This window comes from Microtus pennsylvanicus, chromosome 1, assembly GCF_037038515.1.
Source record: "Microtus pennsylvanicus isolate mMicPen1 chromosome 1, mMicPen1.hap1, whole genome shotgun sequence".
Lineage (NCBI taxonomy): Eukaryota > Metazoa > Chordata > Mammalia > Rodentia > Cricetidae > Microtus > Microtus pennsylvanicus.
Genome location: NC_134579.1, coordinates 71,601,563 through 71,626,313, shown reverse-complemented (window position 1 = coordinate 71,626,313; position 24,751 = coordinate 71,601,563). Strand labels below are relative to the sequence as shown.

Below are 24,751 nucleotides of genomic sequence, written 5' to 3'. Positions count from 1 at the left end.
ACTCACACTGCACACTGATCCCCAGCTGCTATGAGTTGAATGACTGAGCTGGCTCCGAGGGCTTTTAGAGCATAACCGTGCTAAAGAAATTCTACTTCTGCTACTCTCTGCATGGTGAGCGTGTTCCATTTGAAACCTCTTCTGACATGTAGATTCGCTTACTTGTATAGACAGAGCACTATGCTTCTAGAGCGGGTTGGGAAGAAACAGATCGTTAGTATAGGCACTCTGTACATGGCGGCTCAGATATTTTCTTGAATTAATGCAAAACACAAGCAGAAGGAGCCATTCCTTGTGAGTGTGATTTCCCAGCTTTCAGTGTGCTCTCATCTGGTTTTGCACAAAGGTCTAGACTAGCTATCTGATAGCTGAACTGTTCTGTGTAACTGCCCGCTGTGTGGGGTTCTAGATTGTTGGTCCCGAAACAAAATTAAAAGGCACTATAGTCAGCAGTGGGATGCATTCCAATTCTTTTATTTATGATGCCTATTTGGACACGAGCCAGCCAGCCTTCGGCCCCCAGGGAGGACTCCGTGACCTGCTCTTGCCATCACTCGGTGATGCGGCGGAGTGACTGGACGGCAGGGGAGGTCGCACCCCAATCGATGGGCTTCCGGTATTCCTTCTTGTCCAGAAGATACTGTCTGCCACGGTAGTTGGGGAGCTCATAGAAAACCCAGGTGCCTTCTAGCACCTTACAGGAGTGGACCTCTCGCATCCGAAACTGCTCCATGGTGGAAGGGCAATCTTCTGTGGTTTCATGCATCTGGCCATTAAAATCGCCCTTTTCAAAGAGCTGAATCTTATACTGACCTCCACTCGCCTGGAAAACAGCGACAAAAAGAAATAAACAGCCATTATTATAGAAATCGTTAGCCCTTCGGGAACTCAGAGAACAGCATGGTTCACAGCCTATCACCCTGAAAGCAGGGTCATCAGAACTGTTTCTACTTTAAAAGGCTGATTTTATTAAGAAAAGTATAAGTTTTATAAACATATATGAGGTAGAAAGAGAGTCATAGAAAAATTAGTATTTAGTCTGCACCTGATCTGATTTCAGCCAAAAAGGTTGGGAAGGGAGGTCATTTAGTCTAGTGATGAAGTAAACTAAGACTTTCATCCAGTCAACAAAGCCTAACTACCCGAGAATAAGTAAAAAAAAAAAAAAAAAAAAAAAACAACTTAGGAAAAGATGTGTGTTGGAGAGATGGCTCAGCAGTTAAAGAGTGCTTGCTGCTTTTCCAAAGGACCTGAGTTCAGTTCCCCAAATCTACACCAGGTCACCTGCAACTCTGACTCCAGGGGCCCTAACACCCTCTTCTGGTCTCTGAAGGCACCTGCAGGCAAATGTGTGTGTGTGTGTGTGTGTGTGTGTGTGTGTGTGTGTGTGTGTGTGTGTGTGTTAAAACCTTAAAAAAGAGAGGAAAGATGTGGGGTTGTGGCCACACAGCAAGCTCCCTGACTCACCAAGTGAATAGCTCTGCAAGAGCCCAGGCGGTCGTTGAGGCCCATCCAACGCTGGTACTCAGGATACTCGCCCTGAGGTAGGATGTACACGTGCCCAGCGAAGTTGGGCCTCTCATACACAGCCCACGTGCCTCCTTCCACTCGGATGGAGTTGCAGCGACTTAGGTAGGAGTAGAAGTCGGCACAGTCACACTCGCAGTCATAACGGCGGCCTTGAAAATGTTTGTCTTCGTAGAAACTGATCTGAAGCACAGAGCAAGCAGAGAGCTGAGGAACTGGGCGACGTTGCGCACGCACAGGTGAAAGAAAGCTCGCGCTCACATAGGGATGGCATTCCCTTCTACTGTGAAGAAAATCACACACTTCCACTTTACCTCACATTTGGCTTCTGGCAATTTCGTCAACAAATGAGATCAGGTCTTTCTTAAAATGGAGCGCAATGAAAGGATGTTCTAATAGAAGCCAGTAGTCGCCGACTGAGCTGCGGGTTTAAATTTCTTCAGCCCTCTATTCAGACTGCGAAGTGGTGATGCTGATGCAACGGGGACCTTAGAGTTTTGATGTTTGAAATAGGGGACACCACACCCTCTGGGGATTCATCAATCGTTTCTAAATATCACCGTGAAACCCCCAAAATAGACACCTCCTAGCCCTTGTTGCACAGTAATTCCACGCTCAGAAAAACTGCTGGGTTGTAAGGAAACGAGAGTTGCGGTTGAGGTGGTTCCTTTCTTGGCATTGTGCCGCCACCTTGTGGTTGATTTGATTTATTGACAACAGAAAAGCGCTGTCAATAAAGGAGCAGGGGCCCCGTCTTGCGTTTTTTAGTAAAGGGCGAGTAGTTTTCTAAAAGCAAAGGAAAGGGGACAAGACCCGTTCGAAAAAAGAAAATATGCGAAGAGAACAGCCCGTCATGGGAACTAGTGCATAGTGAGTGTAGTAGACCAAGCTGGTGCCCGGAAAGACCAAGATCTAGGAGACGCGGGTAGCTCCAACAGCAAAGCACTCTGGGGTCAGATCTTGGCGACTCCTTAGATGGAGAGAATGGACGTCCGCAAAGGGCACAGGATCCTTTCTCTTTCGTCCTGTGACTCTTCCCGAGGTGACACGCCCCGAGCTGTTCTATTCTGCCTTGATCTTTCCTGTCCCCCTCCTGTCCCAAGTCTCTCGCCTCTATTTCCTGTTCCCTATTTTTTTTCCTTTCCCATTTAAAAACAAAATAAAACATGTGTTTCATTTCCTCCTCTTCAAATTTGTTTTTCTGCTCCCTCTCTCATTTGAGCATAGCAGATTTATAGATATATGGTACCTGTGTACAGATGAGAGGAAAAATTCCAGCACAGCTTACTAGCTACATGACTTCCTTCGGGGGTCAGGGTAAAAATGTGTCCTACAGAAGGGTGCTCTGAGGGTAAAATGGAAATAATGGTAGTCAAGTACAAAGTTTAATATTTGACTCAAAATTGCCAATGGGGGGAAAGGGCTCATGGGAACCCACCCCTGCCTGAGAAGCTATAGGCAATCAAAGGTTGCTGGGAGAGCGAGTCACATTCCCCGATGGTACAGACACTCCAAGTCATTCGTTCTCAATCTTCCTAATGCTATGACTTTGATCCAGTTCATGCTGAGGTGACCCCCAACCATAAAATTATTTTTGCTGCTACTTCATAACTGTAATTTTGCTACTGTTATGAATTGTAATGTAAATATCCAATCCACAATGGGGTTGCAGACCCACAGGTTGAGAACCACTTCTCTAAGCTGTCCTGCTCAAATAGCCCACACCCATGCTCAAGCAAGCAACCCTAAATAATGCAATGGGACTGCATGCGCGCTCACACACCCCCCACACCACAACACCGCACGCAGAACTAGCGAGGGGGTTACAGAGGTTTGAAGGGAGTGGAAGGGAAATGGGGGGAGGATGGGGGTGAATATGAGCAAAGGACCTTATACACATGTGCAAAACTATAAAGCACATTTTAAAAACTGTTTAAAATGCAACTGCTCAGTTTGTATGTTACGTGTGTGTGTGTGTGTGTGTGTGTGTGTGTGTGTTTAGGGCTGGCCCTTTGGTAACCAATCAGTGTGTTCCCCCACTCTTAGGCATTTCTTAGTCTCCTGTCGTTCTTTGTATTAGGTTGAAGTTTCATGAGCTTTCACCCTTGCACCTTTTTTTTCTATTCTTTTTTTGGTTTTCCAAGAAAGGTTTCTCTGTAGCTTTGGTGCCTGTCCTGGAACTAGCTCTTGTAGACCAGGCTGGCCTCAGACTCACAGCGATTCTCCTTCCTCTGCCTCTGCTGGGATTAAAGGCATGCGCCACCACTGCCCTGCTCGCCCTTGAACCTTAACAAGCCCATTATTGTCATCTTTGTGCAGGTTAGGCAACCAAAGATAAATGTTTAGAAAGACAGTAAGTTGTTTTTGTTGTTATGGACAAAGAGATGACTTCCAAAGAGCATTAGCTATTCAAGGCTAGCTATAAGCTGCAGTGCAAACCTCCCGCTGCTGCTTATGTGGGCCATTTTCTTTTCCTTCCATCTTCCTATCCCACGTAAGTTAACACATCAGCATTTACACTCCAACCACTCAGCAGCACTGACCCTGCACCCGGAGTCTTTTATTGTGACCTATGATGAGATCTTCAGGAAAATCGAGTGACTTCTCTAAGAATGGACGGGTTCTACCTGCCTTCCTTCATATGCTGAATTTACTTTTGAGCTGCGACTTACCGAAATGATTCTGTGGGAGCTATGCTATGACAAAGAAGGTTGAGGATTTTAATTCACTGGCTCTCACATTGACAGTCCTGCACGTTTGCCTTATAGCAGTATCTGAGAAGTACATATATGCGCAGAGTCAGCATGTTGTTGGCCCCCCAGGCCAACCGGTCATCCCACATTGACTCCTGTGTGCTTCCATTTTCCATGGAACTCCAGCCCCAGCTCTGTTCAGTGGATGAAGGCGGAAAAGTGAAGTCTGTCCACTCTATTGCTGATGGAGAGATGTGGCCTTTGGACATAAACTTGTAGAGAAGAGTCAAACCGTGCTGGTTTTCCTAGAAATTACTATAAAATTCCTGTCACGTTTGAGTTTATTTTTGAAAATTAGCCTACCAATCTAAGCAGGAAAAAAATCTGGATTTTCTCTGAGGTTAACGAAAACATGTGCAAAATCTGTTGCTCTTGTTGAGTCAATGTGCCTCCAAGGTAACCAGTAACAAGATGGTGAGAAAGGCCGGGAAGTGAGAAAGAACAGGTGTTTATGTACACGATGGTGATGTACTAGCTTCCCTCAAGGCTCTTCAGAGTTTTCAGTGGGACCTAAGTGGAAGTGGTGTGTTTTATACTAGACAGCCCTTCTCCCCAACATCTGGATGGCTGTTAGTTCTATTTGTCAATGAGGAAAAAGAGCATCTGGCACTAGCTAGCCAATCACAGAACAAGTTAACAGGAACAGACAACATGCATGGTAACCATGCTTCTTAGTCTCAGTCTAAAGATGACGAGGACAGTAATATCAATCTAGATGGAGTTTCTCCACTATACTTGGGCAGAGCTTTGAAAACTGTCCATGTCTCAATAACGAAACAAAAAAAACCCCCAAAACCCCCCAAAAAACCAAAACAAAAACCGAAGGGGCTGCTGTAGAGGCGGGAGGGGGGGACACAGAGAGAGTAAGCATAGAAAAATAATCAAATAACTAGATGCATCATATGACATTAACACGTCCTAACATGTCTGGGTCAACTGGAGAAACTGAATATGGTCAGAATGTTGGGTGTTAGATTTAGGAAAAATCTTGGGGATATGTTTATTCAAAGCGGAAAAAAACCCAACAAAACAAAACAAAAACACCCCAACTTTGTTTTTAGGAGCTGCATGTCTAAATACCCCAGTCAACAACGCAGTGAAGTTAGGTACTCATCAAAGGGCATGGTAAAGCAAATACAGCCGGACGTTAGCAATCGGAGTATCAGTGAAAGACAAGTATTCACACATTTTCCTTATTCTTTCAAGATTAGTAAGTCTGAAAGTTTTCAAAGCAATAAGTTGAAGGAGGGAGGTATCAGGCACCACACACCGACTCCACCCTTCAGCCTCACTGATTACTACAAAAGTTAACAGAGAATCCCTTCCTTCTTTCCTTCCTTCCTTCCTTCCTTCCTTCCTTCCTTCCTTCCTTCCTTCCTTCCTTCCTTCCTTCCTTCCTTCCCAAAGCCTTGTCTGAGCGGTCACCTCCAGACAAGCAGTTGAGCCAAATGTTGGTGAGGACTCTGCCTGGAAACAAAAATAACTGCTTGATTAAGATTAATTGACCAATACTGTCAGATTAAGTTCACGGGACTGGCCTGCCCACTGGCCTTTTGGAACAATAGTTGAGGCTAAATTAGACATTACAGAATGTTGAGTACAATTCTAATACAGTCTTCATCATGGCCTATTCCTGAGATTTAAATCATCCGTTGCTGGAAGGTAGCCCTTATGATGGTTTTGGTATTGTTTACCCATACAGTACTCAGCACAGCACTGTCGCTAAAGGTCAATCTTTAATGTGTTAGGTGATTTCGCTAGACTGGAAAACAAGCCATTCTCCATCTCCTCCTCCCATCCTTGTCCTTCAAGCACTAGTTTCTTCCCGCCTAGGCAGAAGCAAGAGCCTTTCTGCACGCTGCTTCCAACGTGTCCTGAGACGAAGAGCCGAGAGCTAAGAAGCCTGCGCGGTGTTTACTCACCTTGGCTCCGGTTTTAGACATTGTAGGCACAGAGGCTGATCCCGCACCTACTGAAGGAAATGCAGGGGTAGCCCCGGAGCCACGGCACAGGGACATTTATACCGGGCTGCTCTCAAATCAAACATCTGCTTAGTCGTGAGAACTGGATCCAAAATTTGAGTCAGTCGTTTCCAGCCTACTGGTGCTTGCTGGAAAAACAACTGGGATTAGGAAATAAAGGCAGGCTTCGTCGCCCGTCTAATGCTCACCCAGCCCTGCTGCATTCTAGACGCTGCTGAATCAAGGCACCGAAACCCAGCCAAAGTTTTAAAAATTCAAAACAAGTTTTCCCTGTGCAGCTTGTTTTTTCAGCCAGTGACGGACATTCCTAATGTCTTTTTCTTCTTCAACAGAGAGCACACGGGAGAACCCAAAGACCACTCTCTACTTCGGGGTGAAAATGAGGTTTCAAGGACAGATAAATTTGCACCTACAAGTTATGAATGCTCTTGCCTTAGGTGGGCTGGGAGTCACTACAAAAAAAAAAAAACGCAATCTAAAATGGACTATATGTAGATACGGCTCTTGAATTTGATTACTGCCCTATATCTAGGTAGGAAAATGTCTGATTTTGGTAAATGTATGCTAACGTGTTTGGGTAAAATGATGTCGGCAGTCCTATATCTAGGTAGGAAAATGTCTGATTTTGGTAAATGTATGCTAACGTGTTTGGGTAAAATGATGTCGGCAGTCCTATATCTAGGTAGGAAAATGTCTGATTTTGGTAAATGTATACTAACGTGTTTGGGTAAAATGATGTCAGCAGTCCACTCACAAGCTCTGATGTTAATGACAGAGTCAATGTGGAAAACATTACCATTGGGCATTCTAGTCAGAGAGCGTGCGAGGGTCAGCGTCCTGTCTTGTTTGTTTTTTAAGAACCTTACTTTGTTAGGTATCTCTGGCAGGCTTGGAATTCGCTGTGTAGTTGAGGCTGGTTTCAAGGTCACAGCGGCGATCCCCGATTCCCAAATTCAGGAATTACTGGCTTGCCATACCTATTCTTGCAAATGTCATTCAAGTTAGATTTTTTTTGCAGACACAAATTAGAAAGAACTGTGGCTCGTAAGAGATTGCCAAGTTATAAAGGGACAGAAAGCTGCCTTGAGACTCCAGAACTTTCCAAGCTACATGCTCTCTCTGCCATTACACCAGGATCTGCCTCTAACTTTAGGAACGGGATGAATACTTTGTACAAACTCAGAGAAACAACAAGCCAACCTTCAGTTTCCCTGGCCGAGCAGTCTTCTTCAGTAATTTCACCTTTCTGCCTTTCTACTATAAGTGTCCAACAAATTCCTTTATAAATGGGACACCCACGAGAACGGTTCATTTCACAGGGCAGATGTGGGGCTGGAGAGGCCCGGCAGTCAGGACCACTGCTGCTTTTGTAGAAGCCTGGACTTCAGTTCCCAGCAGGCACAGAGAGCCCGCTGGAGAGGCCTGGCAGTCAGGACCACTGCTGCTTTTGTAGAAGCCTGGACTTCAGTTCCCAGCAGGCACAGAGGCTCACCACTGCAGCTCTAGGGAACCTGACTCCGGCCCCTGCACTCACACGTGCATACCCAGAGACACACACATATAGACACATGCATACTAATAACAATACATCTTTAAAGACGTGGCAAATGGGCCTTGACATGCAGATCACGGAGAAGCGAATAACAAAGCACAGGGTGTATCTGCCTCCTTAATTCTGTGCACTTCCAAGTATGGGATAACCCGCAGAATCCACTAGTGCCGCCCGATGGCTCGGTGTTGGCTCAGTCTTTGTTTACTTGAATTTCATGTTAAAGTAAAAACTATCAAGGCTTCAAAGACTTAGCACGCATTAAGAGAGCTAATCTTACTGGAGGGCCATGGGAGTTGCTCTCGGGGGTGGTAACTATTAATTAAATACCCATGTCGGTGACTAGAATCATTTCACTCATGTCATAAAGAACAAGGCTTCCCAGGCAAACTCAACTTTGGTACAGTAACAGAAGAACAACAAAAACATTTTATTAAATTAAAAGTAAAACTTATCTTTTTAACAAACAGAAAACATTACTCTTTAGAGTTTGTTTATTGAAATTTGAAGAAAAAATAAAAATAAAAAATTTTACACAATTTTATATGCATTTTATACTTTAAGGCCTAAAATACCATTTTTATAAAACTATCTCTGCTATATTTATACATCAGCTGACCATACTGTCGCTCTTTTTTAAAAAGGAGTAGAAATTTCCTTTTAAATAGTTACAAAGAACCAGACAACTTGTTTTGTTTTTCGAGACACAGGGTCCTCACCATGTAGACCAGGCTGGCCTGGAACTCACAAGATCCGCCTGACTCTGTCTCTGAATCCTAGGGGTCAGGCATGTGCCACCGCACCTGGAATACTTTACTGCTAGGACCAAATCCTTTCATCATACAAACTAAAACATGAGGCTGGCCTGTAAGCCTGTGCTCAGCCACTTAGACACTAACGTGTACATACATCTGCCTTGCCCAGTGCTCCACTTGGCACAACATGCATGGGTCTTCTAACCTTCTACATGTAAGATGTTTCTATTAAAGTCAGAAGCTAAAATCCAACTTAAGTGCGTACAGAACAGGAACCAACAAAGGTGTTAAATAGAGGGAAAAGGCCGAGGTCTCGCAGGCAGCAAGGCTCCCTTTCCAATACAGTCTCCAGTGGGCACCATCCTCCGTTCTTCCTCACTTTTCCAGAGCCCTGCAGATGAGCAAAGAGAATGTAATGTATATAAATTCATTTTCATGTTTCATGCAATTATGAAAACTTTTATTTATAAACTCATATAAATTAGGAAGACCATGACAATTTATTATGATAAAATAAGCTTTGTATTCCTTTACGGTGTTAGTTCCTTTATAACAGAAAGAAATTATTATGAACTCTAATCTGGTTGAGTGGAAGTGAACAGAAAATTCAATCCCTATGCCTACAGTTCTACCTGGAGACTAACAGGAAGGCCAATCCCTACCCCTTACAGTTTCTGTTTCTTTGTACAATCTCCACATTTCCAACCCCAACCCAGCATTTATTAACTACAAATTGTGAACTTGTTTCCTTTCTAAAGATTTACTTTTATGTGTATGGATATTTTGCCTGCATGTATGTATGTGCACATATATGCACGCAGTGCCCTTGGAGGCCAGAAGAGGGAGCTACAGACAGTTAAGGGTTGCCCTGAAGGTACTGGGTATTGAACCTGAGCAGCAAGTACTCTTACCCACTGAGCCATCTCTCCAGTCCACAAAATCATGTTTCTTAAAAAGAGTTGTACAGGTAGATATGGTGGCACATACCTACAAGCCCAGCCCTTGGGATGCCAGGGCAGGAGGACTGCTACAAGTTCAAAGCCACCCCTTTCCCACTGAGCCACCTCCCTACCACATTTCTTTTTTTTTCTTTTTTTTTTAATTTATTTATTTATTAAGGATTTCTGCCTCCTCCCCGCCACTGCCTCCCATTTCCCTCCCCCTCCCCCGATCAAGTCACCCTCCCTCATCTGCTCAAAGAGCAATCAGGGTTCCCTGACCTGTGGGAAGCCCAAGGACCGCCCACCTCTAACCAGGTCTCATAAGGTGAGCATCCAAACTGCCTAGGCTCCCACAAAGCCAGTACGTGCAGTAGGATCAAAAACCCACTGGGATTGTTCTTGAGTTCCCATTCTTCCTCATTGTCTGCTATGTTCAGCTAGTCCAAATTTATCCCATGCTTTTTCAGACCCAGGCCAGGTTTTTTCTTTTCTTTTCTTTTTTTCTTTTTTTTTGAGACAGGGTTTCTCTGTAGCTTTGGAGTCTGTCCTGGAACTAGCTCTTGTAGACCAGGCTGGCCTCAAACTCATAGAGATCCACATACCTCTGCCTCCCAAGTGCTGGGATTAAAGGCATGTGCTACCACCGCCCCCCTTCTTTGTTTTTTTTTTTTTTTTGCAATTTTTGTAGCACCAAAAATATTTTTTCCATTAATGACATTGTTTTTCTTTTTGTTTTTAATTTTTTTTTGTAAGTACAGGTATGTTTTTATCTCTGTGTGTGGTTGAGTGAGGTGCCTAGAGAAGGTTAAAGTGTCAGATCCCATGGGGCTGTGGTCACAAGTAGTTGTGAGCTGACTGACATTGGCTTTGGAGGTTGCACTCAAGTCCTCTGGGAAGCAGTGTATGCTCTTAGCTGTGCCCTCTCACCCTCAGGGCTGTCTCACCCTCTCCCCAGGTGGGGGGTTGGGTCAGGTCCCCCACCTGCTGCAAGTAAAGAGAGTCAAGGGGAAGAGGGCATCTTTCCCTCACCCATGCTACCACATAGCATATGAGAGGGGCAAGACCTGCTTTCCCATTCTCACGCCCTTAGAGCCAGCTCTCCCCTGCCCCTGAGAACAGGGTCAGCTCTATTGTGCTGCCCAGATGATGTACAGGACCCTCTTCTGTTGTGGGAGCTGCGGGTTGCATTCCGCCACCCAGCTCCCGCCACCAGCTAGCTTTACCCGAAATAACAACACACAAACTGTATTCTTTTAAACACTGCTTGGCCCATTATATCTAGCCTCTTCTCAGCTAACTCTCACACCTGGACTAGCCCATTTCTAATAATGTGTGTAGCACCCCAAGGTGCGCTTACCAGGAAGATTCTAGCCCACGTCCATCCTGGGTCGGAGTTCATTGCGTCTGCCTGGGAGAGGGGAGCATGGCCTCTGAGCTCACTTCCTCTTCCTCCCAGCATTCTGTTCTGTTTACTCCTCCCACCTATGTTTTAACCTATGAGGCCAAGCAGTTTCTTTATTACTTAACCGATGACCTTCCTCCATCACTCTTCCTTGCATGCATGCCTCAGCTGGTGAGGGGCAAGACCAGTTCTGCCTAGTGTTGCAGGAAGTGAGGGACGGGGACAACTCTGTACATTCCTGTCCTCTCAGCTTTTGGTGTTATCTGGAGCCGTGGACATCAACAGAGACTATGGCTTCCCAGGCCCAGGATCACCATGGCCCTGGATGGCGATGAAGCCACTTCCCTTAGCCCACTCCACTCCACATCTCTTTCACCTCTTTAGATATATATGCCTCTGTCCACAGGACATGAACCATTCTGTCTCCCTCTCCCATACCACACCACACATTCCCTCACCATACTATGGTTTCTCCTTGGAGGCCAGGGTGACTGTCACAGGCCTACATGTGGGTCTCCGTGTCCCACTCAGGCCATCACGGTGCTGGGCAGGACCATGCTTCCTCACACAGACAGATTGTGAGAGTTCCCAAAGGCAGCGGGCAGGTTCCAGCAGAGCCGTTGCTGGAGTCTTCTTGTGGTAGGAAGCCCAGGCTGTGTCTGGTTGAGTCCCACCTACCCCAGCTGCATGGCATAGAGTGGAGCTGTTGTTGGAGGTCTCTCGTAGGCCAGGGTTCTTTTTAGAGTTTTTTTTTTAAAAATTATTATTTTATGTGTGTGAGTGGTTTGTCTTCATATGTGTCTGTGGGCCATATGTCTACCCAGATAGCAGAAGAGGGCATCAATCTCCTGGGACTGGAGTAACAGTTGTGAGCTACCACATGGGTGATGGGAATTGCCCCTGGGTCCTCTACAAGAGCAACAAATGCTCTTAACTGCTCAGCTGCACTCCAGCAGATGGACTATTTTGAACATAGAAGTTAACTTGCTATTTTCAAGCTTTTAAAGACTAAAAGTAGAAAATCGACATAGGCTATAGACTAGTAGTTCCTAGGAAAACAGGCAGAAGTGGAAATGCTCACTTCAAAATAAAGAAATGTGGTAGGTGAGCAAGGAACTCAGGACCGCGAGGGGTGCACCCACACACTGAGACAGTGGGGATGTTCTATGGGGAACTCACCAAGGCATGCAAGAAAGAGTGATGGAGGAAGGTCATCGGTTAAGTAATAAAGAAACTGCTTGGCCTCATAGGTTAAAACATAGGTGGGAGGAGTAAACAGAACAGAATGCTGGGAGGAAGAGGAAGTGAGCTCAGAGGCCATGCTCCCCTCTCCCAGGCAGACGCAATGAACTCCGACCCAGGATGGACGTGGGCTAGAATCTTCCTGGTAAGCGCACCTTGGGGTGCTACACACATTATTAGAAATGGGCTAGTCCAGGTGTGAGAGTTAGCTGAGAAGAGGCTAGATATAATGGGCCAAGCAGTGTTTAAAAGAATACAGTTTGTGTGTTGTTATTTCGGGTAAAGCTAGCTGGTGGCGGGAGCTGGGTGGCGGAATGCAACCCGCAGCTCCCACAACAGAAGAGGGTCCTGTACATCATCTGGGCAGCACAATAGAGCTGACCCTGTTCTCAGGGGCAGGGGAGAGCTGGCTCTAAGGGCGTGAGAATGGGAAAGCAGGTCTTGCCCCTCTCATATGCTATGTGGTAGCATGGGTGAGGGAAAGATGCCCTCTTCCCCTTGACTCTCTTTACTTGCAGCAGGTGGGGGACCTGACCCAACCCCCCACCTGGGGAGAGGGTGAGACAGCCCTGAGGGTGAGAGGGCACAGCTAAGAGCATACACTGCTTCCCAGAGGACTTGAGTGCAACCTCCAAAGCCAATGTCAGTCAGCTCACAACTACTTGTGACCACAGCCCCATGGGATCTGACACTTTAACCTTCTCTAGGCACCTCACTCAACCACACACAGAGATAAAAACATACCTGTACTTACAAAAAAAAATTAAAAACAAAAAGAAAAACAATGTCATTAATGGAAAAAATATTTTTGGTGCTACAAAAATTGCAAAAAAAAAAAAAAAACAAAGAAGGGGGGCGGTGGTAGCACATGCCTTTAATCCCAGCACTTGGGAGGCAGAGGTATGTGGATCTCTATGAGTTTGAGGCCAGCCTGGTCTACAAGAGCTAGTTCCAGGACAGACTCCAAAGCTACAGAGAAACCCTGTCTCAAAAAAAAAGAAAAAAAGAAAAGAAAAAACCTGGCCGTGATATTTGCCCAGATTTCTCTAGGTTCCTATTGAATATTTTAGCTTTCTCATAAAAAAGTATGTGGGTACGTATCTAGACCTGGTGGGGAAGAAGAGAACACTGGCAAGGAGAGCATAATCTAATGCGCCTTCTCTTCTGTTTGGTATGCGATGGGAGATTTCCCAAGAGTTCCTGAAGTGCTCCGCGCTCTACATGCTTACCAGTGGCTCCATGCAGGTCCTATCCAGGCACTTGTTTGGAGGCTGCTGTGTGTGGAACCAGGCTGTCCAGCTGCTGCCGATGTCCTGTATTAATCAACCATTCATAGAACTTGTTCTCCACAAGGACCTGGAACTGCTTCCTCTGTTCCCTGAAGTTGGGATTGAGAGCAAAAGCATTTGAGAAGGCAAACCCCAACAGATCTACTCCCGCAACACCACTGAAAGACTATGTCTAGTTACCCCTCAGTTCTCACTGTTCGGAGCACAATGACAGACAACATCTCAAGGTTTGTTCGCTGTCACAGTCTTACTAAAGACAGAATCAATGAGGAAGTGTTCTGACTGATGGGAATAAACGCATGAAGAAAAGAGACTGGTCTATTGCCCAGGTTGGCACTGTGATCTCTGCGTATGTGTCCCTGTCAACTGTAAACCCTTGTAGGAAATATGGGGAAGAAGCAAGATAAATACATAATACAAAGTTAGGAACTTAAAGAAAACGATTTGCTGGACAACAGTGGAGCATGAGGTGACAATACAGTGTTACTGGGAGTGCTATTGTAGAAAGACGGTTGACAGAGGATGTTTCTCCAATATACACTTGAACAGAAGTCTACATGAAACAGTGGAGAACGCAAAATGACTGTGTGGAATGGACTACCAGACACAGAAATAGAAACAATAAAGGCCCTAATGTGACAGCCTGATGTAGGTAGGAAAGAGAAGAGTAGCCACAGCTGGGACAGCTCGCACATCAGCCTGGCTGTGCTGGATTTCTTCAGGACACAAATCCACAGCTTCCACAGGACACCAAGAACAGCAGTCAGGCCTGGTTGTCAAATGTGACCTAACCTGACTCAGTTCACTTAGCAAGTTTAAGGGCCACTGTATGGCACCCAGGATCCCACTTTCGCTTCTGCCTTTCAGACATCTGCTCCTCCAGTACTTCAGAGACACTCAAGACTAGCCCTCGCCACATGCACACATATCATTCTTAAGACCTGTTACAAATTCTACGTCCTGATATGCCTCCCTTAACTGTTCACACTGGTGTCTTCTGACTCTGTAACTGCATGCCATGTCCCTGGCTTCTGGAGTTCAAAGACCAATATCCCTTGAATAAATAATTGGGGATAACATAGTATCTACAGCTATATCTGTTATCCTGTGAATGCAATTAAAAAATAAGCTATTTCAGTGCCCCTAAGTAGGATGAAAGACAGTATTTTACACTGCAAATCTAGCCTTAAAAAAACAAAAACCACTCTCCCACTTTAGCATGGACTAAGGAAAACTGACAAGAAATAGCAACAATCCATGGTCAGCCTTGGAAAGACACCATTCAAGAATGTGAGTTTAAGTCTTTGGTGTGGTGGCAACCATGAAAATCTCTATTTTAAAATAAGGTTCTTGGGGGATTCAGGTGCCGAGTGCAGTGCAGTCAGGAAGCCACCAGAATAGTCCATGTGTTAGAGTATGCCAATAGCTAAGTCATTTAAGGCTGAATCATGTCCCATCTTCCAGACAAGACTGCTTCAATTCATGTAAGTCTTCATTACCTCTGCCAAATAAATGTAAGCTTATTTTTATTGTGAGGAGAAGTCTTATCTTGCAGCTCCCATTAACTATGAAGGTGTGATCCTCCTGCCTCAAGCCTTTTAGGTGCTGGGATTACAGGATTGTGCCACAGAGCAATTTCAACGTCTTCAAGAAAGGGAGCCTAATACCTGAGTACTGGCTTGTTCCTGTCCTCCAATTACACAGCACCTAGAATACTAACCTGCCCGTTCCCATCCTCCAGTAACACAGCACCTAGCATACTAACCCGCTTGTTCCCGTCCTCCAGTAACACAGCACCTAGAATACTAACCCGCCTGTTCCCATCCTCAGTAACACAGCACCTAGAATACTAACCAACCTGTTCCCATCCTCAGTAACACAGCACCTAGAATACTAACCAACCTGTTCCCATCCTCAGTAACACAGCACCTAGAATACTAACCCGCCTGTTCCCATCCTCAGTAACACAGCACCTAGAATACTAACCCGCCTGTTCCCATCCTCAGTAACACAGCACCTAGAATACTAACCCGCTTGTTCCCATCCTCAGTAACACAGCACCTAGAATACTAACCCGCTTGTTCCCATCCTCAGTAACACAGCACCTAGAATACTAACCCGCCTGTTCCCATCCTCAGTAACACAGCACCTAGAATACTAACCCGCCTGTTCCCATCCTCAGTAACACAGCACCTAGAATACTAACCCGCCTGTTCCCATCCTCAGTAACACAGCACCTAGCATACTAACCCGCCCGTTCCAGTCCTCCTGTAACACAGCACCTAGCATACTAACCTGCCCGTTCCAGTCCTCCTGTAACACAGCACCTAGCATACTAACCTGAGTCCAAGCCCTGAGAAAGGATGCACACGCCATTTAATCAGTGTGGCTAGATACTATAAAGCATCCAGATTAATTCGTTTTCCCACCAAGTTTCCCATGAACAGCAACACTGACTCTAGAAAATACTTACTTCGTCAGACGAGCCTCCTTCACGGTTTTCTGCCAGATCTGTATCTTCTCCTCCCTTTGAGCCAGTGCTTTCTGGTAGGCAGCGGGGAGACCCCCGGGTATCTCTGCTGTGTCCCCTTCCATCTCAAAGGGAATAATAAAGACGTAGAACTCACATGGTGGCAGGAGCTGGAAGATGCTCGTGTCACTGCTTTCTTTGCACACAACCATTGGGTTATCCCAATAGTTGGGTACCGTAGCGATGCCTGTCCTGGCCATGTGGTCCTCCAGCATTGGGTAATGAGTATGAAACGGGGCAAAAGTCGCTCTTTGGTTCCCAGAGAGAATAAGTGGGCGTGAAGGCGTCAGGACGTGAAAGGTGCAGCCTGCTGTGGAAGAGAGGGACAGTCGGTGGCAAACAGCAATGACTTCCACGTTCTCACAGTCATGTAGGTGAAGAGCTGTCTCCACGGGACCCAACACGAAGGTGCTATTTCTGCATTTTTCAATTGTCACAGACCTGAAATTTTTTTAAATGAGTTAAATTCTTCTGAATTAATTAATTAGAATAAAATTCTGACTTTAAAAAAAAAAGAACCCTTCCCAAAAGAAAATATCAAAGTGCTTACCGCAAGGGGGAGAGCAGATATATGAAAGACTCATTGCAGCGATGAACCCTGACGTGAGCTCCCACTAGAGTGTCTGAGCTCTTGGCCAGTGTCTGCTTGTAAACCTGGCTCATCACCACCATGCGGTGCAGCGGAGGGGACATGTGAGTATTGCAAGCAATCTTTGCTCTTTTGGTCGTACCTTCCACTATTTAAGGAAACACACAAACAATAAGATAGTTGCAAAACAAACAAACAAAAACATTTTTTCTTACTCATGCCTAAACTCAAATACATGTGAAGAAAATATAATATTTAAGAGTTAGGGGCTGGGCTGGAGAGATGGCTCAGAGGTGAAGAGCATTGACTGCTCTTCCAGAGGACCTGAGTTTGATCCCCAGCAACCACATGGTGGCTCACAACCCTCTGTAGTGAGATCTGGTGCCCTCTTCTGGTGTTCAGGCAAAACATGCAGCCAGAATACTGAATACATTATAAATAAATAATTTAAAAAAAGGAAAAAGGAGTTAATGACAAACTACTGTTGATTGTTCTTTTCTGTATATATGCAATCTTTCAAAATTATTATGAAAAATATAAACTTATTGTTATCCCAGTTTCTGGTCCCCAAATGAATTCATGAAGCCAGATTTCTGATGCAAATTACAAGAGAGTTTTTAATATTCAAACTTAAGTTTGGACCAACACCTTTCCAGCATGGTGGGTGCAGAAAGTGTGGCAGGGAGCCCTGGGAGGACAGAACTTTTAAAGGGAACCGCTGTAATCAGGGGAGTTCATGTCCTGTCGTCTTAAGATTGGTAAGGAGTGCATAGGGAAAGGTATTTCTAAAACCACTGGTCAATTTGGGGTGTGAAAACATAACAAAGAGCCATAAATTACTGACAGGGTATCTTCAAGGACAGGATGCCTCCCAAGAACATCTGGAACTTGTTAAATTTTATGGCCCTGCACCCTAGTTCCTTAATTGGCTATTTTCACGGTATCCATTCAAATTCTGCCATCACAGAACACTTCTGGAGCTGAGATTGGGCCCTGCTCTATATGGTCCCTTCTTCGAAACAGAGTTTGCAAAGTCAGGTCCTCACACTCTAATACATTCAAGATTTCAGATAGAGCTAAGATGTACTCTCTTGTTTACCTTTGAAGTTAAGCAATGTGCCTACCGTCCTGAACTACTGACAGATCCAAGCAGCCTTCCCTCCAAGTCTCACTGTGCCCTCCCAATTGTAATGGACTTCTCAAATCGCATAACATCAGTTCCGCAGCCCTCTCAACTTACTAAGAGCATCATTCCATAAATTCTACCTGAGTTCATGTCTTTACCCCAATTTCATTATTACTCAAGTGCACATCTTCCCCTCACAGGATCCCTTCTAACACATCAGTCCGACACTTGCTTCTCTGCCTGCACTTCCCACAAACTATGAAGCCAACCTGTACTGGGCCAGTGTGGAAAAGATACACAAATATGATAAAATTAATTTTTAAAAAAGACTTAGCTTTTAATTTAACATGATATATGGTTGTGTAGAAAAATAGCATTACAAAGTTTATCTTACCACCTCTGTTAGCATTTTAATATACTCTTTGTTGGCCTTGAACTCACAGAGATCTACCTGTCTCTGCCTCCTGAGCGCTGGGATTAAAGGCATGTGCCATCATGTTGGGCTATTGTATTTTAAACATATATACGGAAGCTATTTGTATGTCTATCTTCGAAACTCTGAGACTGGAAACATAGCTTACTATTTTTTTTCCCTCAACAACTTGGCCTGTCACCTAGCTCAGTAGCCCAGACATCTGCAGACATGTTTTCCCGGTTCTTCTCAAGAGCCCACAACATTAGAACCTATCTGTTAGCCATGAGGGATGACCAGGGATAGACAATGACATAGCAAACGCCAGACTCTTGCTGTTGTTCACACGATTTCTATTTTAGAAATATATTCTGTGCCTGTACCTATGCAGCTACAAGACCCTCATCTCTAAAGTCTGAAGTGACGTCTACTGGTCGGCCAAATTCTGCTGCTAAATAGAAAATCAAAAAAGCCTCAAGCAAATAAGCACCTGGCAGCAAAGGGAAGAAAGAATCAATGGAGGACAAACTATAGTCATGTGAACTGTAACGAAAAGCCCAAGTCAACTCTGAGGGTCCTGTTTACCATGCAAGTTACATACAGAAGATGGGTCTGCTCTTATACTGGGCTATTTTTCATTTACTTACTTAGGGTTTTTTCCCTGTACTTTTATCATATGTGTGCAGGCATTTGGCCTGCATGCATGCTGTGTACACCACATGCATGCAGTGCAGAGACAGGGTCTCACCATGGAGCCCACTCTAGCCTTGTGTTTGTGATTCTTCTGCCCTGTCTTCCAAATGCTAGATTACAGGCATGTGCGACTACACAGGCCAGCAGACATCTGATCATTAATACACCAGAAAAACAGTAGGTGTCCTAGATGGCCAATTTAATATTAGGTAAAATACATTTTAAAAAATACCTTGGTGAGCCCAAGCCAATTTCTTCCCAGATTTGAGGCAAGCAGATGGACCAAATGGATTTGTAGTCAAAGAGGCTCTCAACCAGGCTTCCAGCTTATAGAGAGAGAACGTCTTGGAGACCTTTGAGAAGCCACTGTCTGCGTGCAGCGGTTGCCACAGGGCAAGTTCATGAAGGGGGTACACCTTCCTGGTTCTGCTCACGGTGCCTTCGATGAGGAAGCTGAGTGCCAGGATGGCTTCTCGAGAGAGCACACTACTGTGGGTTGAGTGGAAGGATGCACTCAGTTGTCCTGGGTCGAGAAGCAGCTCGAGGAGATCCGACAGATGGTCGCAGACGAAAGCCTGGTGACTGTAGTCATTCCAGTTCTAAAATAAACAAAGAAGACCCGCGCAACAGAATGAAGATATTCTGTAAGATAAAGCTTTATATTTTAATTATACTGTGTTTACATGCCGTCTCATTCTCTCAAAGAATGTAGGTAGCTATGTAAAAGTGACCTTGTGTATAACGTATTTGTAAACTAACTCAAAAGCACTACAGATTCAACACCCCTTATCAAACATGTTGAGAACAGAACTGTTTTGAATTTTTTCAGATTTTGTAAAACTGACATTTTTATCCGAGGATAAGACCAAATCATCACACCTCACACACAGCCCAAAGGTAATTTCATACAACAGTTTTAGTACATGTGTTTGGCTGCCATCTGATTAAACATGAAAGAAAGTATGGTAGTCACTCACTCCAAAAAGCTCTGGGTCGGGCTGGAGAAATGGCTCAGTGGTTAAGAGCACTGCCTGCTCTTCCAAAGGTCCTGAGTTCAATTCCCGGCAACCACATGGTGGCTCACAACTATCTGTAATGAGATCTGATGCCCTCTTCTGGCCTTGCAGGCATACATGCAGACAGAATATTGTATACATAACAAACAAACAAATAAATAAATAAAGTTCTGGGTCTCTTGGTTTGCAGTCACAGCTTTACGGCACATAGATTTAACAGAAATGCCACCTTGGGAAGAAGGCTTGCGCTGGCGAGCGCCCCTGCTATTTGCCTCATCTATGTGGAACATGTTTGTCTGGAACCTCTGGCTGGCCTGGACTGAGTAAGACAGCTCTGTCCTCAAGGAACTCAGGAGCCTATGGTGAGAAGACAACAGAGATACAGGAGACACCCACGTAAGAGCTGCACAGAGATCTGTAAGGCATTCTACAAGCTCAGAGAACCCCCTCATCTGAGGGGAAAACATCATGGCGGAGTGCTATCTGAGTAAATTCTTGATGGATGCTGGAGGTGAAGTGAGCAACTATGAAAAAAGACATTCAAGTTACAGAAACAGCAAAGACCTCAGCTCTGTCAGAAAAATAAGTTCTGGGTCGGGAACAGGAAGCATACTGGGAACAGAAACTAAAACAGCAGGCAGGACCAATCACAGTAGGCCTCGGTCGTCAGCTACTAAAACACGCGGACTATAGCTGCCATGTCAGAGACATTTAATCCATATATTTTTCCTCTTTTTTTTCTTTTTTAAAATTTTATTATTTTTTTATTAAATTTATTCACTTATTTTACATTCTGACCTCAGTTTCCCTTCTCTCTTCTCCCTCCATTTCCTCCCCCCACCTCCTCTCTGCCCCCCTAATCTATTCCTGTTTCTGTTCAGAAAGGGACAGGCCTCCCATGGATGACAACAAAGCATGGTATATCAAGTTGCGGTAAAGACCAAGCACTTTCTCCCATATTAAGGCTTGGTAAGACAACCCAGTATGAGGAACAGGTTCCCAAAAGACTGCCAGAGCATCAGGGACAGGCCCCACTCCCACAGCTAGGGGTCCCACAAGTAGAGCAAGCTATACAACTGTCACACATATGGAGAGGGCCTAGGTCGGTCCTATGCAGGCTCCCTGGCTGTGGGTCTAGTATCTGTGAGCTCCTATGAGCCCAGGTTAGTTGTTTCTGGATTCCCTTATGATGACCTTGATGTCCCCTGGCCCATAAAATCCTTCCTCCCTCTCTTCAACTGAACTTCAGGAGCTCAGCCCAGTGCTTGGCTATGGATTGCTGCATCTGCTTCCATCAGTTACTGGATGAAGGCTTTCTGATGACATTTAGGGTAGTTTCAATCTCATTACAGGAGAAGACCAGTTCAGGCTATCTATCCATTCTTCCTAGGAGTCTTAGCTGGGGCCATCCTTGTAGATTCATGGGAGTTTCCCTTGTACTGGGTTTCCACCTGACCGCAAAATGTGCCCCCCAATCAAGACATCTCTTTTATTACTCTCCCCCCTCTATCCTGCCCCCAATCTAATTCTTCATGTTCCCATCTCCACCCACCCCTAGTTTACCCAGGAGATCTCTTCTATTTCCTATTCCCAGGGAAATCCATGCATCCCTGTGTGGGCCCTCCTTGTTACTTGCTCTCTCTGGGACTATGGATTGTAGTTACTGTTAATATCCACTTATGAGTGAGTACACACTATGCATGTTTGTCTTTCTGGGTCTGGGTTACCTCATTCAGGATGATTTTTTTTCTAGTTCCATCCATTTGTCTTTAATATTCCTGATGTCACTGTTTTTAACAGCTGAGTAGTACTCCATTGTGTAAATGTACCACATTTTCTTTATCCATTCTTTGGTTGACTGACATCTAGGTTGTTTCCAGTTTCTGACCATTACGAATAATGCTGCTATGTACACAGTTGAGCAAGTGTCCTATGAGTGAGCATCCTTTGGGTATATGTCCAAAATTGGTATAGATGGGTCTGAAGTAGGTTGATTCCCTAGTGGTTGTACAAGTTTGCACTCCCACCAGCAATGGAGGAGTGTTCCCCTTACTCCACATCCTGCCCAGTATAAGCTGCCATTAGTGTTAACATCTTAGCCATTCTGACAGGTGTAAGATGGAGTCATTTTGATTTGCATTTCCCTGATGGCTAAGGATGCTGAACTCCTACAGCTGTTCAATGTATTTTTCCTTTTAAATAAACTCTCAAACACTCATTTGGATTGCAGTGAAAACAGATCAAGGAAGAGCAATTTTAAGATTCAATCGACATTTCTCATTCTTGTTATGCCCATGGCAAGCAATATAAAAATGACCGTGATAATAAGGAATCATTGACAGAGTTTAAACAAACAAACAAAAAACCCACCTGTAGTTTACACAGCCCAGCAAAGTAGGGTCTGACTGTAGACTAAACGCAGGGTGACCGGCTACGATCTAATGATGGAGTCAAGCAAGAACAAGAAGTCTGGGCAAGAGCAGAGGAAGCAGGATGTAAAGTGCTCTTCTGGGGCCAAATCAGTGAGAGCCGGCAGCTACGAGGTATGGCTAGAACTAGAGAGTGTTCATGGGGGCAGGCGTAGCTTCCCCCAGGCTATGGGAAATAACAAGTGTAGATTTTAATACAGGGATACACACTCATCTCCCAAGCTAAAGCAGAACCCGAGCTTATTACAACGCAGGAACTGGAAAGCCATATGTTCCTCTTTCAGAGGCCACGGTCTCACCACACACCTGTTCCTCAGATAAGGTCTGTGCTTTAAGACTTTCTAATCCGCAGGTCACTCTAATAGGCCCCAGTGCCACATAAGAACTCACACTAGTTAGTCAATTCTTCAATCTAAAGGGTGTAGGTCTTCATTTCAAATCAGACCAATGAAAGTCAGGCATGGAAGCACAGGCTGTCATTTCAATTTCTTAGGACACTCAGGCTAGAAGATCACATATACCCTGGAGTTTGGGGTCAACTTTTTTTTTTTTAAGATAATGAGATTCTGTTTCAACAAAGTCAAAGGAGTAGCAGTGAACAAGCTACTCCACTGAGAGTCCATTTCTCCATGTTCCTTGAGCCTTAGGTGTAGGGACTACGCTGTTGATGTACTGGCGAGAAGTCCTTTTGTCTACATGTTGCTTTAATTGGTTAATGAATAAAGTCGTTTTGGCCAGTGGCTTAGCAGAATAGAGCAAGGTCAGAATTTCAAGCAGATAGAGGAGGAAAGAAGGTGGAGGTAGGGAGAATCCATGTAGCCACCACAGGAGCCAGATGCTGGACACTGGACTGAACCTTACCGGTAGGCCACAACCACATGGCAACACACAGATTAATAGAAATGTGTTACTTTAAGAAGTAAGAGCCAGCTAGAAATACACTTAAGCTACTGGCCAAACAGTATTGCGATTAATATAGTTTCTTTATGTTTATTTCGGGTCTGGGCAGCAGGAAAATGGACGATGCACCTACCATTTGGGGCTGGGTACCCCACAACCACTTATTCCCTGTGTTTTGACAACTAATGAAACTCTGCCATTGCCTGCATTTGCTGAACAAAAGAAGCTGCTTTGATGAGGGGTGAGAGATACTCATATCTGTGAACATAAAGACTCGTGTTTAGAGCACAGCGGAACTACACTGATTTAGCATAGTGGCAGCAGTAGGTTCTCCTCTAACATTCATGCCTTCTCCAGCCATAGGAAGTTATTTGGCTGGGTTTACAGCACTAAGCAAGAATCCTTTCCCTCAGATCTGATTAGACAGTTGTTGGTTACCTCCAAGATTTAAGTGCTGCTATAGCATGTTGGAGATACCCGGCCAGGCCAGTCACTGTTGTGGTTTGTAGGCTTTAATTGTGGCAAATGATAGAACAACTGTAATGTAGAGGACCAAAATATCTGCTATAAGATATTACGACAGAGAAGCTGTATCTATGAAATCTTAACAACATGGTTCCATTAAAAAAAGACCTGATGGGTGGTGGTGACACATACCTTTGATCCCAGCACTTGGGAGGCAGAGGTAGGCCTCTCTCTGTGAGTTTGAGGCCAGCCTCCAAAGCTACAGTGAAACCCTGTCTCAAAAAAAAAAAAAAAAAAGCAAACAAAACAAAACAAAAAACTATAGCTGGGTAGTGGTCCAAGTGGTTCTTTAGTCCCAGCAGAGGTAGGGAGCTCTCTATGAGTTCAAGGCCAGCCTGGTCTACAAATTGAGTTCCAGGATAGCCATGGCTGTTACACACACACACACACACACACACACACACACACACACACACACACAGAGAGAGAGAGAGAGAGGGGGGGGGGGATGGGGAGGGATTTCATAAGACCTCATCCCCCAGATAAAAAGGTACAGGTAATCACAGCTACTAAGAATCACTTTTCTCTAGAAATAAGCCCTCTGAGAGGTTATACAATCCTAAGAGGCCAGCCTAAACACACACACACACACACACAAATATATGCACACACACACACAGCAATAATAATTAGGGAGAGACCATGAATCTAAAGGGGAATGGTCTAAATCTAAATCTAAAGGAGAGTTGGGGGACAAAAGGGAGAGTGAAAATGATATAAATATAGTACTCATATAAAATTCTCAAAAAAAGCAAGATAATTAAAATTAAAAAGCTCACTCATGCTACAACATAGGACTTTTTAAAAAGATTTACTTATTTATTCATTCACGTATATGTGTTTCTGTGCCTGAGTGTACGTGCACATGCGTTGTGGTACAAACAGCACACTGAGTGTCCTCTATCTATCACTTTCTATCTAATTGCTTTGCGGCTGCGTCTCTCCCTGAACCTGGAGCTCACATTTTCTCAGGTAGGCTAGAAGCCATCAAGCCAACAATTCAACAAAGAACTTTTCTGTTTTTAATTTCTAAAAATTATTATTTTATGTGTACGGGTATTTTGCCTGCATGTATGTCTGTGCACCAGGTG

General features: G+C 44.7%; 2 protein-coding genes across 6 annotated transcripts in view; both read right to left on the bottom strand.

Annotated features, from left to right (window-relative positions):
* Positions 1-525: 525 nt before the first annotated feature.
* On the bottom strand, positions 526-6,277 carry Crygs (crystallin gamma S). The gene is made up of 3 exons (XM_075955870.1): positions 6,203-6,277; positions 1,468-1,710; positions 526-823 (listed from the first exon to the last, which is right to left on the bottom strand). Exons 1-3 carry the CDS (start codon positions 6,221-6,223, stop codon positions 551-553), a joined length of 537 nt encoding a protein of 178 aa, XP_075811985.1. The 5' UTR covers positions 6,224-6,277; the 3' UTR covers positions 526-550.
* A 1,933-nt stretch (positions 6,278-8,210) lies between these two features.
* The window catches only part of Tbccd1 (TBCC domain containing 1), a 48,208-nt gene continuing 31,667 nt past the window's right edge, over positions 8,211-24,751 (bottom strand). For 2 of the 5 annotated variants that reach the window (XM_075967888.1, XM_075967901.1), the window contains exons 4-8: positions 19,023-19,389; positions 16,521-16,707; positions 15,914-16,411; positions 13,381-13,529; positions 8,214-8,957 (exon numbers count right to left, since the gene is read on the bottom strand). In XM_075967888.1, the coding sequence (XP_075824003.1) occupies positions 13,400-13,529; positions 15,914-16,411; positions 16,521-16,707; positions 19,023-19,389 (1,182 nt within the window). In that variant the 3' untranslated portion in view covers positions 8,214-8,957; positions 13,381-13,399. Of the gene's footprint in view, positions 8,958-13,380; positions 13,530-15,913; positions 16,412-16,520; positions 16,708-19,022; positions 19,390-24,751 lie in introns of all 5 variants that reach the window. The other 3 variants (XM_075967896.1, XM_075967907.1, XM_075967915.1) reach the window with 3 other exon arrangements.

Bases quoted from the DNA above. Each gene is read 5' to 3' on its own strand.
- Crygs (XM_075955870.1), bottom strand. From the start codon at position 6,223: ATGTCTAAAACCGGAGCCAAG. The intron at 1,711-6,202 runs GTGAGTAAACAC...TCTGTGCTTCAG, and splicing joins TGTCTAAAACCGGAGCCAAG to ATCAGTTTCTACGAAGACAA. The intron at 824-1,467 runs GTGAGTCAGGGA...GCTGTTTTCCAG, and splicing joins CTTGCAGAGCTATTCACTTG to GCGAGTGGAGGTCAGTATAA.